At 46.7% G+C, this 18,308-nt stretch overlaps 1 protein-coding gene across 1 annotated transcript in view; it reads right to left on the bottom strand.

The window, feature by feature from the left end:
* Window positions 1-513: 513 nt before the first annotated feature.
* Window positions 514-18,308, bottom strand: part of RNF20 (ring finger protein 20) — a 32,618-nt gene continuing 14,823 nt past the window's right edge. The window contains exons 11-12 of the mRNA XM_075582456.1: window positions 7,456-7,668; window positions 514-756 (exon numbers count right to left, since the gene is read on the bottom strand). Coding sequence (XP_075438571.1) covers window positions 529-756; window positions 7,456-7,668 — 441 coding nt within the window. The 3' untranslated portion in view covers window positions 514-528. The remainder of the gene's footprint in view (window positions 757-7,455; window positions 7,669-18,308) is intronic.

An 18,308-nucleotide genomic window follows, 5' to 3' on the forward strand; every position in this document is an offset into this window, starting at 1 on the left:
CACCTGTGTGCGCGGGGGGCGGGGTCAGAGCGCGCGGGGGGCGGGGTCAGAGCGCGCGGGGGGCGGGGCGTTACCTTGCGCTTGCTGAGGTCCAGCACCTGTGTGCGCGGGGAGTGGGGTCAGAGCGCGCGGGGGCGGGGTGTTACCTTGCGCTTGCTGAGGTCCAGCACCTGGGTCCGTGGGGGCGGGGTCAGAGCGCGCGGGGGGCGGGGTCAGAGCGTGCGCGGGGGGCGGGGCGTTACCTTGCGCTTGCTGAGGTCCAGCACCTGTGTGCGCGGGGGCGGGGTCAGAGCACGCGCCGGGGGCGGGGCGTTACCTTGCGCTTGCTGAGGTCCAGCACCTGGGTCCGCGGGGGCGGGGTCAGAGTGCGCGGGGGGCGGGGTGTTACCTTGCGCTTGCTGAGGTCCAGCACCTGTGTGCGCGGGGGGCGGGGTCAGAGCGCGCGGGGGGCGGGGTCAGAGCGTGCGCGGGGGCGGGGCGTTACCTTGCGCTTGCTGAGGTCCAGCACCTGTGTGCGCGGGGGCGGGGTCAGAGCACGCGCCGGGGGCGGGGCGTTACCTTGCGCTTGCTGAGGTCCAGCACCTGGGTCCGCGGGGGCGGGGTCAGAGTGCGCGGGGGGCGGGGTGTTACCTTGCGCTTGCTGAGGTCCAGCACCTGGGTCCGCAGGCCGAGCTCCTTCTCGCCGGTGCTGATGCTGCTCTGCAGTAAATGTTCCTTCTCCTCCAACTTACGCAGAACCTGCAGCTGGGCGTCCACCTGATACAGGGGGGGGGAGGGGAGGAGGGAGCGAGGGGGGAGCGAGGGGGCAGAAGGGGGAGGGGGAGAGACGGGGGACAGCGAGAGGGGGAGAGAAGTGGGAGGGAGAAACGGGGGACAGCGAGAGACAGGGAGAGGGAGAGACAGGGAGAGGGAGAGAGAGGGGGTGGAAGAGGGAGAGGGTGTGGGAGAGAGAGTCGAGGGGGGGAGAGAGAGACGGGAGGAGAGAGAGACACCGGGGGGAGGAGGGAGAGAGACGGGGGGAGAGAGACGTGGGGAGAGAGAGGGGGAGGAGATAGAGAGAGAGACGGGGGGAGAGAGAGAGAGACAGGGGGAGAGAGAGAGAGAGACGGGGAGAGAGACAGACGGGGGGAGAGAGAGAGAGAGACAGACGGGGGAGAGAGAGAGAGAGACAGACGGGGGGAGAGAGAGAGAGAGACAGACGGGGGGAGAGAGAGAGAGAGACAGACGGGGGGAGAGAGAGACAGACGGGGGGAGAGAGAGACAGACGGGGGGAGAGAGAGACAGACGGGGGAGAGAGAGAGACAGACGGGGGAAGAGAGAGAGACAGACGGGGGAGAGAGAGAGACAGACGGGGGGAGAGAGAGAGAGACAGACGGGGGGAAAGAGAGAGAGACAGACGGGGGGAGAGAGAGAGACAGACGGGGGAGAGAGACAGACGGGGGGAGAGAGAGAGAGAGACAGACGGGGGGAGAGAGAGAGAGAGACAGACGGGGGGAGAGAGAGAGAGAGACAGACGGGGGAGAGAGAGAGAGAGACAGACGGGGGGAGAGAGAGACAGACGGGGGGAGAGAGAGACAGACGGGGGGAGAGAGAGACAGACGGGGGAGAGAGAGAGACAGACGGGGGAAGAGAGAGAGACAGACGGGGGAGAGAGAGAGACAGACGGGGGGAGAGAGAGAGAGACAGACGGGGGGAAAGAGAGAGAGACAGACGGGGGGAGAGAGAGAGACAGACGGGGAGAGAGACAGACGGGGGGAGAGAGAGAGACAGACGGGGGAGAGAGAGAGAGACAGACGAGGGGAGAGAGAGAGAGTGACAGACGAGGGGAGAGAGAGAGAAAGAGACAGACGAGGGGAGAGAGAGAGAGAGACAGACGAGGGGAGAGACAGACGGGGGGAGAGAGAGACAGGCGGGGGGAGAGAGAGACAGACGCGAGGGGAGAGAGAGACAGACGGGGAGAGAGAGAGACAGACGGGGGGAGAGAGAGACAGACGGGGGAGAGAGAGACAGACGGGGGGAGAGAGAGACAGACGGGGGGAGAGAGAGACAGACGGGGGGAGAGAGAGACAGACGGGGGGAGAGAGAGACAGACGGGGGAGAGAGAGACAGACGGGGGGAGAGAGAGACAGACGGGGGAGAGAGAGACAGACGGGGGGAGAGAGAGACAGACGGGGGGAGAGAGAGACAGACGGGGGGAGAGAGAGACAGACGGGGGAGAGAGAGACAGACGGGGGGGAGAGACAGACGAGGGGAGAGAGACAGACGGGGAGAGAGAGACAGACGGGGGGAGAGAGAGACAGACGGGGGGAGAGAGAGACAGACGGGGGAGAGAGACAGACGGAGGGAGAGAGAGACAGACGGAGGGAGAGAGAGACAGACGGAGGGAGAGAGAGACAGACGGAGGGAGAGAGAGACAGACGGGGGGAGAGAGAGACAGACGGGGGGAGAGAGACAGACGGGGAGAGAGACAGACGGGGGAGAGAGACAGACGGGGGGAGAGAGACAGACGGGGGGAGAGAGACAGACGGGGGGAGAGAGACAGACGGGGGAGAGAGAGACGGGAGGAGTGAGAGAGACGGGAGGAGTGAGAGAGACGGGAGGAGTGAGAGAGACGGGAGGAGTGAGAGAGAAGGGAGGAGTGAGAGATACGGGAGGAGTGAGAGAGACGGGAGGAGTGAGAGAGACGGGAGGAGTGAGAGAGACGGGAGGAGTGAGAGAGACAGAAGGAGGGGGGAGAGACAGAAGGAGGGGGGAGAGAGAGAGACGGGGGAGAGAGAAACAGGGGGAAAGAGACAGAGACGGGGGAGAGAGAGGGACGAGGGGGAAAGAGAGAGAGACGGGGAAAGAGAGAGAGACGAGGAAAGAGAGAGACGGGGTAAAGAGAGAGACGGGGGAAATAGAGAGACGGGGAGAGAGAGAGACGGGGGAGAGAGAGAGACGGGGGAGAGAGAAAGACGGGGGAGAGAGAAAGACGGGGGAGAGAGAAAGACGGGGGAGAGAGAAAGACGGGGGAGAGAGAAAGACGGGGGAGAGAGAAAGACGGGGGAGAGAGAAAGACAGGGAAGAGAGAAAGACGGGGAAGCGAGAAAGACGGGGAAGCGAGAAAGACGGGGGAGAGAGAAAGACGGGGGAGAGAGAAAGACGGGGGAGAGGGAGAGACGGGGGAGGGAGAGACAGGGGAGGGAGAGACGGGGAGGGAGAGACGGAGGAGGGGGAGACGGGGGAGAGAGACGGGGGAGAGAGACGGGACAGAGACGGGGACAGAGACAGGGAGAGAGGGACGAGGCAGGGGGAGAGAAACAAGGGGACAGAGAGAGGGGGGACAGAGAGAGGGGGGGGACAGAGAGAGAGGGGGGACAGAGAGAGAGAGTGGGACAGAGAGAGAGGGACACAGAGAGAGAGAGGGGGGACAGAGAGTGAGGGGGGACAGAGAGTGAGGGAGGGAGAATTAGAAGGAAACAGATGAAAGAGCTGTATAAGGGAGGAGAGTATCTGTATACAGTAGGTATATACCTCTGTGCACAGTGTGAGCAGCGGGCCCTGGTTGGATATTACATAGAGTTACATATAGAGTTACACATAGTTACATAGTAGATGAGCTTGAAAAAAGACGTACGTCCATCAAGTTCAACCTATGTTTCATTTAGACAACAGATACTGTATCCTATATCCGTACTTACTTATTGATCCAGAGGAAGGCAAACAAAAAACCCCAGTGTCATATCTGTCTGTCTATTTACTTATTTGGTATATCCCTGTATCTTTCCTTTCTAAGAAGATGTTGTGACGGTAGGGGTAGCTGGCCACCTATGTCAGGCTTATTTCAGCCAAATGTACTTTAGTATCTGGGGGAGAACAGGGAATGTGTACATGTATTTCCAGGTCTGTAAGAACGTATTTCAAAGCCTGTATATTCGTTATTCCCTGTGACAATCCTTCCCCCAGTTTAGAAATCCGGCATTGTCTTATAGTGTGAATTGTGGTCTGTGTGTAAATCAATGTAATGTGCTTTGGGTGTCAGCCCTGCAAGAAAGTAAATGAGATATTCCACTGTTACTGTAATTTCTATGGGGAAAGACTCCGCAATCCACTTAGTTGAAGCTTTCCATAGAATGGTAGGATTAAAACCAGTGCTGGGACAGCTGGGTGCCAGGACTCCTGGGGAGAGGTGAATGTCTGCTGATCAGATCTGGGAGTAAGAGCATTGTACTGCCCAGACTCTGAGCCTCCTACCTAGTGGGAGGTCTTGAGTGCCTTAGCACACCCTATATCTGGCTTTTGTGGCACCAACTTAATCCGTGTTCTGGTTGGCCAGCAGCCCCTGTCCCATGTAAAGGATAGCCACAGAGTACTATATAAGGGGTGCTGCTGATCAGAGCAGGAGACTATCTGAGACACATTCTGGGAAAGAGTTTGGATCTTGACTGTGACCAGCTGGAGATACGTGTCAGCGGGCTGCTGTGTGATCTGCTCTCTGATATCCTGGCCGAGCAGCGGACAGCGCAAGACTTCTTGAAGCACCTAGCGAGACTAGAGTCTACTCCCGAGGCCCCAGTGGCCATTGTATCTTGTTTTGTGCATCTTTGTTTGTCTGCTGGCGTGCCAGAATAACGTCATTTTATTCTACAACCCTGTCCTATCTGGTGCTGGTGATCCCGGTGGTTTCGGTTTAAAAGTACTTGTCTCCCGTGACAGATGTCCAACCTTTTTTTTAACAAATGTATTGCATCTGCCATCACAGTCTCCATGGGTAATGAATCCCACACTGTAACTGCCCTTACTGTAAAGAATCCTTTCCTTTGTTGCTGGTGAAATTTCCTTTCCTCCAACCTTAAGGGATGGCCCTGAGTCCTTTGTACTGCCCGTGGGATGAATAGTTCATTTGAAAGTTCCCTGTACTGTCCCCGAATATATTTGTATATAGTTATCATATCCCCTCTTAGACGCCTCTTTTCTAATGTAAATAAATCTAATTTAGCTAGCCTCTCCTCATAAATCAGATTGTCCATCCCCTTTATTAATTTGGTGGCTCTTCTCTGCACTCTCTCTAGCTCCAGAATGTATTTTCTAAGGAGTGGCGCCCAAAATTGTACTCCATATTCAAGGTGTGGTCTGACTAATGCTTTGTAAAGGGGCATAATTATGTTTACTTCCCTTCCATCCATTGCCCGTTTAATGCAAGATAAGATCTTGTTTGCCTTTGCAGCTACTGCCTGACTTTGGGCACTATTGCTAAGCCTGCTGTCTATAAGAACTCCTAACTCCTTCTCCATCAAGGATTCCCCCAATTTATCCCCATTTAATTTGTAAGTCGCCTTTTTATTCTTGCTTCCCAAATGCATCACCTTACATTTATCTGTATTAAACCTCATCTGCCATTTACCTGCCCAAGTTTCCAGTCTCTCCAAGTCCTTCTGAAGAGAAATTACATCCTGCTCTGATTCTATTACCTTACACAATTTAATATCATCAGTAAAGATGGAGATTTTGCTCTCGATGCCAACCTCAAGGTCATTAATTAAAAAAGCAGGGGTCCCAGTACCGATCCCTGAGGTACTCCACTCACGAATTTAACCCAACCTGAAAAAGTTCCATTTATGACAACCCTCTGTTGTCTGTCCTTCAACCAGTTTTCAATCCAGGTGCATATATTTTTACTGCGTCCAATTTTCTTTATTTTGTACACTAACCTCTTGTGTGGAACCATATCAAAAGCCTTTTTTGCTAAATTCCTACTTACCTCCACAAAGAAACAAATAAGGTTAGTTTGGCAAGATCTATCCTTCATAAATCCATGCTGACTATTACTAATAATTTTGTTTTCCATTAGGAATTCCTGAATATTATCCCGTATTAAACCTTCAAGTAGTTTCCTACTATTGAAGTCAGGCTTGCAGGTCTGTAATTCCCCGGTTATGATCTAGCTCCCTTTTTAAATATAGGCACCACATCTGCTTTACGCCAATCTTGTGGTACTGAGCCTGTGGAAAGGGTATCCTTGAATATTAAATTTAATGGTTTGGCTATTACTGAGCTTAACTCCTTGAGAACTCTTGGATGTATGCCATCGGGGCCAGGTGCCTTATTAACTTTAATTTTATCAAGCCGCTTATGAACTTCTTCCTCAGTTAACCAATTGGTCATTAATATGGAGGTTGTGGCTTCCTCCTGCGGCACTACTATTGCAATTGATTCTTCCCTGGTAAACACAGAGGCAAATAATGTGTTTAATACCTCTGCTTTTTCCTTATCTCCAATAATCTGCCTACCCATCTCACACTGAAAGGGTCATATATTTTCTTTTCTCCTTTTTTTGTTATTAAGGTACTTAAAAGAATTTTTTAGGGTTGACCTTACTTTCTATTGCAATCCTTTTTTCATTATCCATTTTTGCTCATTTAATTGTCCTTTTGCAATTTTTGTTACATTCCTTATAATTCTGATACGATGTCTCTGTCCCTTCTGACTTAAAGAATCTAAACACCTTCCTCTTCTTGTCCATTTCCTCCCCTACATGTTTATTTAGCCACATTGGTTTTGACTTATTTCTTTTATACTTATTACCCAAGGGTATACACTGATAAGTGTGCTTTTCTAACAATGTTTTAAAGACTGCCCATTTATCTTCTACATTTTTCCCTGCAAAAACATCATCCCATTGTATTACTACTAGATTAGATCTCAGTTTATTAAAATCTGCCTTTCTAAAGTTTAACTTTAACCCAAGTTATGTTTTTGATAATTTATTTCAAAACAGACCATATTATGATCACTGTTACCCAAATGTTCCAGGACTTGAATATTTGATATTATTTCTACATTGTTTTATATGACCAAATCCAGGACTGCCCTCTCCTGGTCGGTTCCTCAATAAGCACTCCCAAAAACCTGTTCCCTTTTGTTGTAACGCTAATGTCATTGCCCCAGTCTATGTCTGGGTAATTAAAATCCCCCATTATGCAAACATGACCCAGTTTTGATGCCTTCTCCATTTGCAAAAGTATTTTAGCTTCCTCAATCTCACAGATATTTGGGGGTTTATAGCATATTCCCACAAACATTTTCTTTATACTTTTACCTCCACTGCTAATTTCTATCCACAAGGTCTCTACATTTTCATCATTCCCTTCATAGACATCATCCCTTATAATAGGATATGATGTATACATAGGGGGTAGTAGCTGTATACAGGGGTATATATCTGTGTGTGCGCAGTGTGAGCAGCGGGCCCCGGTTGGATATGATGTATATATAGGGGGTAGAAGCTGTATAGAGGGGGTATATACCTGTGTACGCAGGGTGAGCAGCGGGCCTCGGTTAGATATGATGTGTATATATAGGAGGTAGAAGCTGTTTTCAGGGGTATATATCTGTGTGCGCAGCGGGCCCCAGTTGGATATGATGTATATATATGTATACATAGGGGGTAGTAGCTGTATATAGGGGTATATATACCTGTGTGCGCAGTGTGAGCAGCTGATCCGCCAGCTCCTCCTTCTCCTCCTTGAGCAGTTTATGGATCTGGTTGGATTTGATTCTCTCGGACATTAGTTTGAAGTTGGCGTCGTCTTTCTCTCTCAGCTGCTGCATCAGGCGAATATTCTGCTCCTGCATGTCCTCAAACGCCTGTCCGGTCACGTCCATCTCCGAGAGCAGCGCATCTTCCTCCTATATATACACATATATACACTGTCACACACCCCCCGTCACGTCCATCTCCGAGAGCAGCGCGTCTTCCTCCTATATATACACATATATACACTGTCACACACCCCCCGTCACGTCCATCTCCGAGAGCAGCGCATCTTCCTCCTATATATACACATATATACACTGTCACACACACCCCGTCACGTCCATCTCCGAGAGCAGCGCGTCTTCCTCCTATATATACACATATATATACACTGTCACACACCCCCCGTCACGTCCATCTCCGAGAGCAGCGCATCTTCCTCCTATATATACACATATATACACACTGTCACACACCCCCGTCACGTCCATCTCCGAGAGCAGCGCGTCTTCCTCCTATATATACACATATATACACACTGTCACACACCCCCGTCACGTCCATCTCCGAGAGCAGCGCATCTTCCTCCTATATATACACATATATACACTGTCACACACCCCCCGTCACGTCCATCTCTGAGAGCAGCGCGTCTTCCTCCTATATATACACATATATACACACTGTCACACACCCCGTCACGTCCATCTCTGAGAGCAGCGCGTCTTCCTCCTATATATACACATATATACACACTGTCAACACCCCCCCCCCCCCCCCGTCACGTTCCGGCAATTTTCGCTTTACGGCGGGACCCCAGAACGGAACCCGCCGTGTATATATATATGTATATATATATATATATATGTATATATATATATATATATATATATATATATATATATATATATATATACACAGTCATGTGAAAAAGAACGTACACCCTCTTTGAATTCCATGGTTTTACATATCAGGACATAATAACAATCATCTGTTCCTTAGCAGGTCTTAAAATTAGGTAAATACAACCTCAGATAAACAACAACACATGACATATTACACCGTGTCATGATTTAACAAAAATAAAGCCATAATGGAGAAACAATGTGTGAAAAACTAAGTACACCTTATGATTCAATAGCTTGTAGAACCACCTTTAGCAGCAATAACTTGGAGTAATCGTTTTCTGTATGACTTTATCAGTCTCTCACATCGTTGTGGGGGAATTTTAGCCCACTCTTCTTTACAACGTTGCTTCAGTTCATTGAGGTTTGTGTGCATTTGTTTATGCACAACTCTCTTAAGGTCCAGCCACAGCATTTCAATCGGGTTGAGGTCTGGACTTTGACTGGGCCATTGCAACACCTTGATTCTTTTTTCCCCCAGCCCTTCTGATGTAGATTTGCTGGTGTGCTTGGGATCATTGTCCTGTTCCATGACCCAATTTCGGCCAAGCTTTAGCTGTCGGACAGATGGCCTCACATTTGACTCTAGAATACTTTGGTATACAGTACAGAGGAGTTCATGGTCGACTCAATGACTGCAAGGTTCCCAGGTCCTGTGGCTGCAAAAACAAGCCTAAATCATCACCCCTCCACCACCGTGCTTGACAGTTGGTATGAGGTGTTTGTGCTGATATGCTGTGTTTGGTGTTCGCCACAAGTGGCACTGTGCATTATGGCCAAAGATCTCCACTTTCGTCTCGTCTGTCCAAAGGAGATTGTTCCAGAAGTCTTGTGGTGTGTTCAGATGCAACTTTGCAAACCTAAGCCGTGCTGCCATGTTCTTTTTAGAGAGAAGAGGCTTTCTCCTGGCAACCCTTCCAAACAAACCATACTTGTTCAGTCTTTTGCTAATTGTACTGTCATGAACGTTAACATTTAACATGCTAACTGAGGCCTGTAGAGTCTAAGATGTAACTCTTGGGTATTTTGCAATTTCTCTGAGCATTGCACGGTCTGACCTTGGGGTGAATTTGCTGGGACGTCCACTCCTGGGAAGATTGGCAACTGCCTTGAATGTTTTCCACTTTTGAATAATCTTTCTCACTGTAGAGTGATGGACTTTAAATTATTTGGAAATGGCCTTATAACCCTTCCCAGATTGATGGGCAGCAACAATTGCTTCCTTAAGATCATTGCTGATGTCTTTCCTCCTTGACATTGTGTTCATGTTAGAGAAAGCGGTGCAACTCCCACGCAGATAAAAATCACAGACAAGGGTAAGTACACTCTAGTGAAGCTATAATGACACCCCACAGCCCCCAAAACCCACTCTGACGCGTTTCGCACGTACACCGTGCTTTGTCAAAGAGAACATGAACAGTAGAAGGAAAAACGGCTTAAAATACCCATCAAACCCTGCGTTAAACCAATAGCAACTCGGCACACACCCAGTAACTCCCACCTGTTGAATAATCAATCACTGAACTGACTAACTAGGAGGGGAGAGTGTGTGCCGAGCATCACAGGGTAGAGAGAGGTAATCTAAAAGATAACCAGGTAGACAGAGATGCAATATGGAACAATATAACATTGGGAATAAACTTCAAATAAAAATAAGTAACTCTATTTTGCCTGGTAATGTGAATGAATAAAAAGAAAAAAATACATAAAAACAAGAGTCAGGGGCTGTAATCCTGACAGATAAAATATTAGTAAAGAATCATCTCCAATTATATATAATTAATGAAAAAAATAAGACAAATACATATGAAAGTATAAAGAAAACCACATGAAAGAATGCCAAAAATCAAACATAATCACTCATGCAATGGACATATAGATCCTCCATTGTCCCCACAATAAAAGAAGTATTAATTCACTGCTTAAATAATTGAATAATAATAAGTCTAGGTATAATGTTAATAGTAATACAAAAATACCATTCATGGCACATATTTTATGCCTCTTCAGTTATTAATAATTCAGCGATAATGCTAAAGATAATGATAGCGGGAGTGAATGAATGTAAAAATATGACAAATGTAAATAACAGAATCCAAAAAACTCTAATAGCTTTAAGAATGATAATACATAAATTAGAAATAATGATAATAATACAAGATGGACATTGTGTTAACACACACCTAAATGCTCCAGACCAGCAAATTGCTAAAACTTTGGCTTTTATAGAGGTGGTCACACTTGCTGATGATCAATTAATCAATGGCATTTGATTAGCAGCACCTGTCTGCTACTTAGCATCTTAATTCCTATGGAAGCAGTAAGGGTGTACTTAGTTTTTCACACATGGCTTCTCCATTTCGGCTTTATTTTTGTTAAATAAATCATGACACAGTGTAATATGTCATGTGTACACACACACACACACACACACACACACACACACAGTGTAATATGTCATGTGTTGTTGTTCATCTGAGGTTGTATTTACCTAATTTTAAGACCTGCTAAGGAACAGATGATTGTTATTATTCCCCGATATGTAAAACCATAGAATATATATATATATATATATATATATATATATATATATATATATATATATATATATATATATATATATATATATATACTGGCATACCCCACATTAACGTACGCAATGGGACCGGAGCATGTATGTAAAGCGAAAATGTACTTAAAGTGAAGCACTACCTTTTCCCCACTTATTGATGCATGTACTGTACTGCAATCGTCATATACGCACATAACTGATGTAAATAACGCATGCGTAACAGGCTCTATAGTCTCCCCGCTTGCGCACAGCTTCGGTACAGGTAGGGAGCCGGTATTGCTGTTCAGAACGTGCTGACTGGCGCATGCGTGAGCTGCCGTTTGCCTATTGGGCGATATGTCCTTACTCGCGAGTGTACTTAAAGTGAGTGTCCTTAAACCGGGGTATGCCTGTATATGTGTATATATATATATATATATATATATATATACACACACACACACACACACACACACACACACACACACACACACACACACACTGAACATTCTAGCACCCAGCAGACGTAGGAGTCTTGAACATTCTAGAGTGTGACTGGCCCTCCAACCCGCGGCAACTCCAAATGCTCCAGGAACTGTTGTATTATTGTGCCACCAACTAAGGCTAAGGCCCCGCTGCACGCACGGTGCGCCCGCCTTGCGTCCAGGCGGCGCGTGAATTCTAAATTTTATTTTTTTACTCACGCTTTCATAGATGGCGCATTTCGATTAGGGACCCAACATCTCAGAAGCGAGTACCTGGATGGACCACTCACTCCTCGGTCACTCAAACCTGAGCTCATATGAATCAAGGTAAGGCACCTTTTTACAAAAAAGCCTAAGGTTAATTGTTTGAATGATCTGTAGAGAGCTCGGTCTTGAAGGGTGACTCATCTGAGTGACGGGTAACCTGCAGTTTCAAGTGAGTTTATTTATTTTCTGTTCCTGAATCCATTTTTTAAAATATAAGAGTTTTAAGGTTTTTATTGGGACTAAGATAAGAGAGTCCCGCTAGAAGTTTTTGTGTTTTAGTGATGGGAAAGAGTGTTTGTATGGTTAACGGACGATCTTCAGACCGTACCTGTGTTTTGGTAAATCATTTGTTTTCTGAGCACAACAGGTCCTTGATTGTATATTTACTCTGTTTTATCAATAAACATACCAAACGAATTGTACATGATCAATTAGGTTTGATTATTGTAACGCTGAATTGTACATGATCAATTAGGTTTGATTATAGTAACAGGAGAATAATGGGAAACCAAAATTCTCATCTGACCACCAAAGGGTTGCCGTTAGAGGTTGTGTGTCTGCAGACAAAAAAATGTTTAATTGAGAGAGGGATCTTTCTCCGTGAGATTGAGAAGCTGAGGGAGCCTCATGTGTTGCGAATCTCACAGGGAAACATACCTTAGGTTAAAATGCGTCAAAATAATTCTGTTGAGGGTCAGGAGGGCCCCGAAAAAGGAACTCCAAAATTGCTGCATTTATTTTAACCATTGACTGGACAAAAGTTAATATAATAGTAAGTGAATAGGAAAGAAATAGCAAGTGAATCTGCCGATAGGTTATGGTAAATAATCAAGCTATATGAAGGTATTGAGGAAGTCGGTACAGTATCGAGGTTTTTTGTGAAAGGTTTACAGTACATGCAGAAATGGTTACAGTGATAGAGAATGCAAAGAGCAGGGAAGCCAAGGTATCCTCAACAGAATGTTTTTGTCTAAACCAAAACGGGTCTTCCCCGCCCGGGTAGGGAAAATTAGTCTTTCCCCAAAAGTGTTAGTGGGCATGAAGGGCGTACATTTCTGCAGTAGGGAAAATAGTAAAGTACAAAAACAAGAGAGCAAGAAATTGCAGAGGATCTAGAAGGAAGAGGTCCACAGGGGGGGAAAAAAGTTTGCAAAAAGTTACTATGGGAGGAAGCATGAACCTATGGGAAGCCGCACTGGTTTTCTTATTCGTAAGAATGTGAACTCAAGGCCTCATGGTGCAACCTTCAGTAATACCTGTGTGTTCGTGGCAGTATAAATCTTCGGATTTTATGAGGCTCTGTGGCTGATGTTATGCTAACCAGCGTCAGTGTCAGGTATGCGAGAATAAGCCTTACCCGCCATTTCCCCGCAGCAATAAGTGGTTATAAGTCACGTCCTGATGCAAACTCAAGTCTCTGTGCCGTCAACTAAATTGTTGCGCCCTTAACAAGAGGCTGTAAAAATGGATCTGATCACCTCATGAATTTTACCTGTATGATTCCCCTCCCTGTGTGAGAACTGAATCATGCTAACACCAGCTTATTACATGTATACAAATCACCATTCAGGAACTTGCAAGTGCTTACAAAAATAAGAATATTATTAATTGTTCACGATGAAGTTTACATTTCTAAAAGGTGTACACCCATTATAATACGAAGTGAATCAACACTGGACAAAGGCCATGAGAGAGAATTAGAAAAGCAGCCCAAACAGCCAGCCCCCCTCCGTCAGTTTAAAGAATGCGAGACACAATCCAGACATGAAAGTTAACTAGCACAGGTTAGTTATAGAATGGGGAAAGAGAAAGATATTTTTTAACTAAGTTTGCAGGATCAAATTGTTCTGTTTTGTTTTTTTCATTATTATTTTTGTCAAGTTGGTTTGCTGGAGAGAAATATGAAATTATGCTCGTTTATTGTGCTTTCTGTCTGTGTGTAAGCAGTAAGTCTATTCAAACAAAGTCGTTTTATTTGTTCTGATTAGGATATGTTAGGGAATATTTATAAAAAAAATTTTTTTTTAAAAAGATGCTGGTAAAAGTTCACAAGTAAAATGTTAAAACTATATGTTAAGAATGTATTTGCCCCTTATAATGTCCCGTTGTCTTTATTTTTGCGATGCCATGAAAAATTTAGTCTGCATTAGGGCTGTGGAAAAAGCTCCATTTTTTACACGTTGAGCTGCCTATATGTAGCAGTGTATGTTACAAAAGCAGCAATTAAATATTTGGAAATCCGCTGAAAAGAGCTGTTATCAGCTGCCCCAAGGTCATTTGGCGCAATGCCCAGGCTGGCCGTTTGCCCAGATGAGCAAGCTCTGAAATTATTATTTTTAATCAAATAGAATAATACTAAGTGTCTCTGTTTAGCCCTGTCTGCAGATGTGCTCGGCGCTTCACAAAGAAATTACAGTACAGGAAATTGGTGTGGAGTCCTATACAAAATCATTTGTCTACTATACATTTAAGTGAATATGTGAATGATTTATTGTTAGCTTCTCCGTCTCTGGAGGCCTGTAAAACAGGCTTTGTGGCTTTACTAAATGTATTAGCTACCAAAGGACACCAATTCATAACGCTGCTACACTATCAATATGTTTTGGTTGTTGTTTACAGGTTCTCAGGATGGGTTGAAGCATACCCTGGTCAGCATGCTGACGCGCGCTCAGTGGCTAAAAAGCTACTGCACGAGTTCATTCCCAGATATGGAATACCACAGCATATTTTTTCAGACCAAGGCACACATTTCACAGCCGCTATAGACAAGGATCTGGCGAAGGTTCTAGGTATTATCCATCATTTGCACTGACCGTGCCATCCTCAGAGCGCAGGTTCTAGGTATTATCCATCATTTGCACTGACCGTGCCATCCTCAGAGCGCAGGTTCTAGGTATTATCCATCATTTGCACTGACCGTGCCATCCTCAGAGCGCAGGTTCTAGGTATTATCCATCATTTGCACTGACCGTGCCATCCTCAGAGCGCAGGTTCTAGGTATTATCCATCATTTGCACTGACCGTGCCATCCTCAGAGCGCAGGTTCTAGGTATTATCCATCATTTGCACTGCCCGTGCCATCCTCAGAGCGCAGGTTCTAGGTATTATCCATCATTTGCACTGACCGTGCCATCCTCAGAGCGCAGGTTCTAGGTATTATCCATCATTTGCACTGCCCGTGCCATCCTCAGAGCGCAGGTTCTAGGTATTATCCATCATTTGCACTGACCGTGCCATCCTCAGAGCGCAGGTTCTAGGTATTATCCATCATTTGCACTGACCGTGCCATCCTCAGAGCGCAGGTTCTAGGTATTATCCATCATTTGCACTGCCCGTGCCATCCTCAGAGCGCAGGTTCTAGGTATTATCCATCATTTGCACTGACCGTGCCATCCTCAGAGCGCAGGTTCTAGGTATTATCCATCATTTGCACTGACCGTGCCATCCTCAGAGCGCAGGTTCTAGGTATTATCCATCATTTGCACTGACCGTGCCATCCTCAGAGCGCAGGTGAAGTTGAGAGGACTAATGGGGCCCTAAAGCACAAAATCAGCAACATTTTTGCTGAAACAAAATTGCAATTGCCGGATGGTCTCCCGTTAGCGCTCATGGCAATCAGAAGCCCTCCACAAGCCAAGACTAAATTAACCCCACATGAGATAATAATGGGCAAGCCAATGATTTGTGCCGGCACATTAGCATTAATGATGCATGACCATGCTCTTACTGATGACTTAATCAGTGTGTATTGTGTGAGATTAATGAAATCTCTTAGGTCTCTCCACTCACTGGTACAAGCGGTACAGTCCACCAAGGAGAACACAAAGCAGCAGCATGTCCAGGAAGGCGATTGGGTAATGGTCAAGCATTTCCTACGCAAGAACGCTCTGCATCCCAGATGGAAAGGCCCATTTCAAGTAATACTCACCACCAATAGAGCACTTAAAGTGGCAGAGATCTCTTCCTGGATCCCCGTGATGCACGTAAAGCTCGTTCCAGCACCACCCACACCAAGTTAACGTGGTGAAGGGCAAAATAAACCCTGACTGTTTAACCCCAGAGGGTATAAGACTCCAGGCAAGTCCCGGTCTTATCCGAACAATTGCTTTTTCTTTCTTTGAGGACTCAATAATATATATATTTTTCTTTAGAGTGTGTTTAAGTTAGAATTTAGGATGTATGCACCATTGGGCCGGCGAAAGTATAACCCGCAGAGAGATGACAAAATTCTAGTGGGAATGCTCTGCGGAGCCTTGTCATTAATACTCATTTTTCTGTGGTCCCCATACATCGCAGCTACCTATCACCAGGTCCCAGGTAACACTACAGTAAGCACCATCTCACCCTCCAACATCACCAGGTCCCAGGTAACACTACAGTAAGCACCATCTCACCCTCCAACATCACCATGTCCCAGGTAACACTACAGTAAGCACCATCTCACCCTCCAACATCACCAGGTCCCAGGTAACACTACAGTAAGCACCATCTCACCCTCCAACATCACCAGGTCCCAGGTAACACTACAGTAAGCACCATCTCACCCTCCAACATCACCATGTCCCAGGTAACACTACAGTAAGCACCATCTCACCCTCCAACATCACCATGTCCCAGGTAACACTACAGTAAGCACCATCTCACCCTCCAACATCACCATGTCCCAGGTAACACTACAGTAAGCACCATCTCACCCTCCAACATCACAAAGTTCACTGTTACACTCCGAGATAGACCAGACCTACATTTAACCCCTTGGGAAAGAGACAACACGTTTGTGGACACATGCAGAACAATATACAACAGATCTGGTATTAATGTATCTTAATGGGTATGTGGGTATATGCCTCATAACCAGGAGTCACCCTGGATTGGCATCCCTTACACTCAGGAAGAATTAACACAATGAAACACCACGATTACCTGACATGCTGAAAGGAAAATTCTCCAGAAAATATAACAGAGGACCCTTGATGAATACTATCCCAATTGGAGGTTGTTACATAAGCAGCAATACCGGCAGCGTCCCCATAGGTCAGGTGTCCTACCAATGAGACTTGTTTCCAACGAGGAATACATGTAAACCAAGAACAAGGGTTGGTTTCCTATTGGTACAAATGCATAGATAACAGTACACACATCAGACACAATATAGGGCAATGAGAAGGGCAGCCACAAGATATATAGCTGAAAACACATCTTTGTCCGGAGTTGCAATTTTTCGCGGATGCATATATTTTAGTCTACCCTGTGGAGTCTATTGGCTCTGTGGGAAATGGGCACATAGAACCTCACCTTGTAAATGGAAAGGGTCTTGTTACTTAGGAAAAGTGGTCCCTGCTTTCACCATCACCAAAGAATTACCTACAGGCCATCTCAGAAGCAAGAGAGGAACACCCAATACTGTACTTCAGGGCTGGAAAGTAGTTTATGGAAGGAACAGTTTGGGGCTAGTTTATTCCCAAATGTAGGAGTATGGTTATTATATGACAGGATCAATATACTAGCAGATGTATTAGATGATGTTCTTAATCACACAACTACAGCCATTGCATCATTAAACCGAGAACAGGTTCAGATTAGGCTTATGGCCTTACAAAACAGAATGGCCTTAGACTATGTTTTAGCCTCAAAAGGAGGTGTATGTGCCCTAATTAAAGAACAATGCTGTGTTTTCAGCCATATAATACACACACACACACACAGTGATGTTCAACTTTGCTGGTGTATGTGTGTACACACACACACACACACACACACACACACACACACACACACACACACACACACACACACACACACACACACACTGAACATTCTAGCACCCAGCAGACGTAGGAGTCTTGAACATTCTAGAGTGTGACTGGCCCTCCAACCCGCGGCAACTCCAAATGCTCCAGGAACTGTTGTATTATTGTGCCAACAACTAAGGCTAAGGCCCCGCTGCACGCGCCAGTGCGCCCGCCTTGCGTCCAGGCTGCGCGTGTACGGCACTTCACCGCTATCTGCGGTCTTTAGGGAGCCGGTTTTAAGCGCGGGGCCATGGCGGGGGGCGCGGCCATAGCTTTCGGTGAACGTGTGCGCGCTTCGGAAAAGGAAGCGCAAAGCTAATTCCATCATCCATTGACACCAGCATGATAGTATCAGGAAGCTAGAAGGAGCGGCTTCATACGCATATGTTCTTACCCACAGGGCCGTGCGTCTGTTCTACGTTACACTGCGAGCCGCTGCAATAAGGGGACTCAGGAAAGTGCTTTACTGTGTGCTGGGCCACCCCCCTGCCGGCGATCTCCCCTTCTCATTGGCTCCCTGCCACACCACGTGACGCGTCGCCGCTCGGGATCACAATCCCATTGCATCCCCTGGCGGCTGACGCGTCCCAGTGCGCAGCGAGCCTCACAGTGAGGAGGGACTGGGGCCGGCTCGGGAGGACACCAGAAGCTGGTGAGTGGCGCGGGATGCAGCGGGACCCAGGCCGAACCCTGGATAAAGCCGTCCATTCTCATCCCGAGGGCACTGGACATCAAGTTCAAAGCAACATTAATCGTATCACCACACGTTGTGTACATGTTGTGTACATGTTG

Source organism: Ascaphus truei, unplaced genomic scaffold (genome assembly GCF_040206685.1).
Source record: "Ascaphus truei isolate aAscTru1 unplaced genomic scaffold, aAscTru1.hap1 HAP1_SCAFFOLD_2369, whole genome shotgun sequence".
In the NCBI taxonomy this organism is placed as follows: domain Eukaryota; kingdom Metazoa; phylum Chordata; class Amphibia; order Anura; family Ascaphidae; genus Ascaphus; species Ascaphus truei.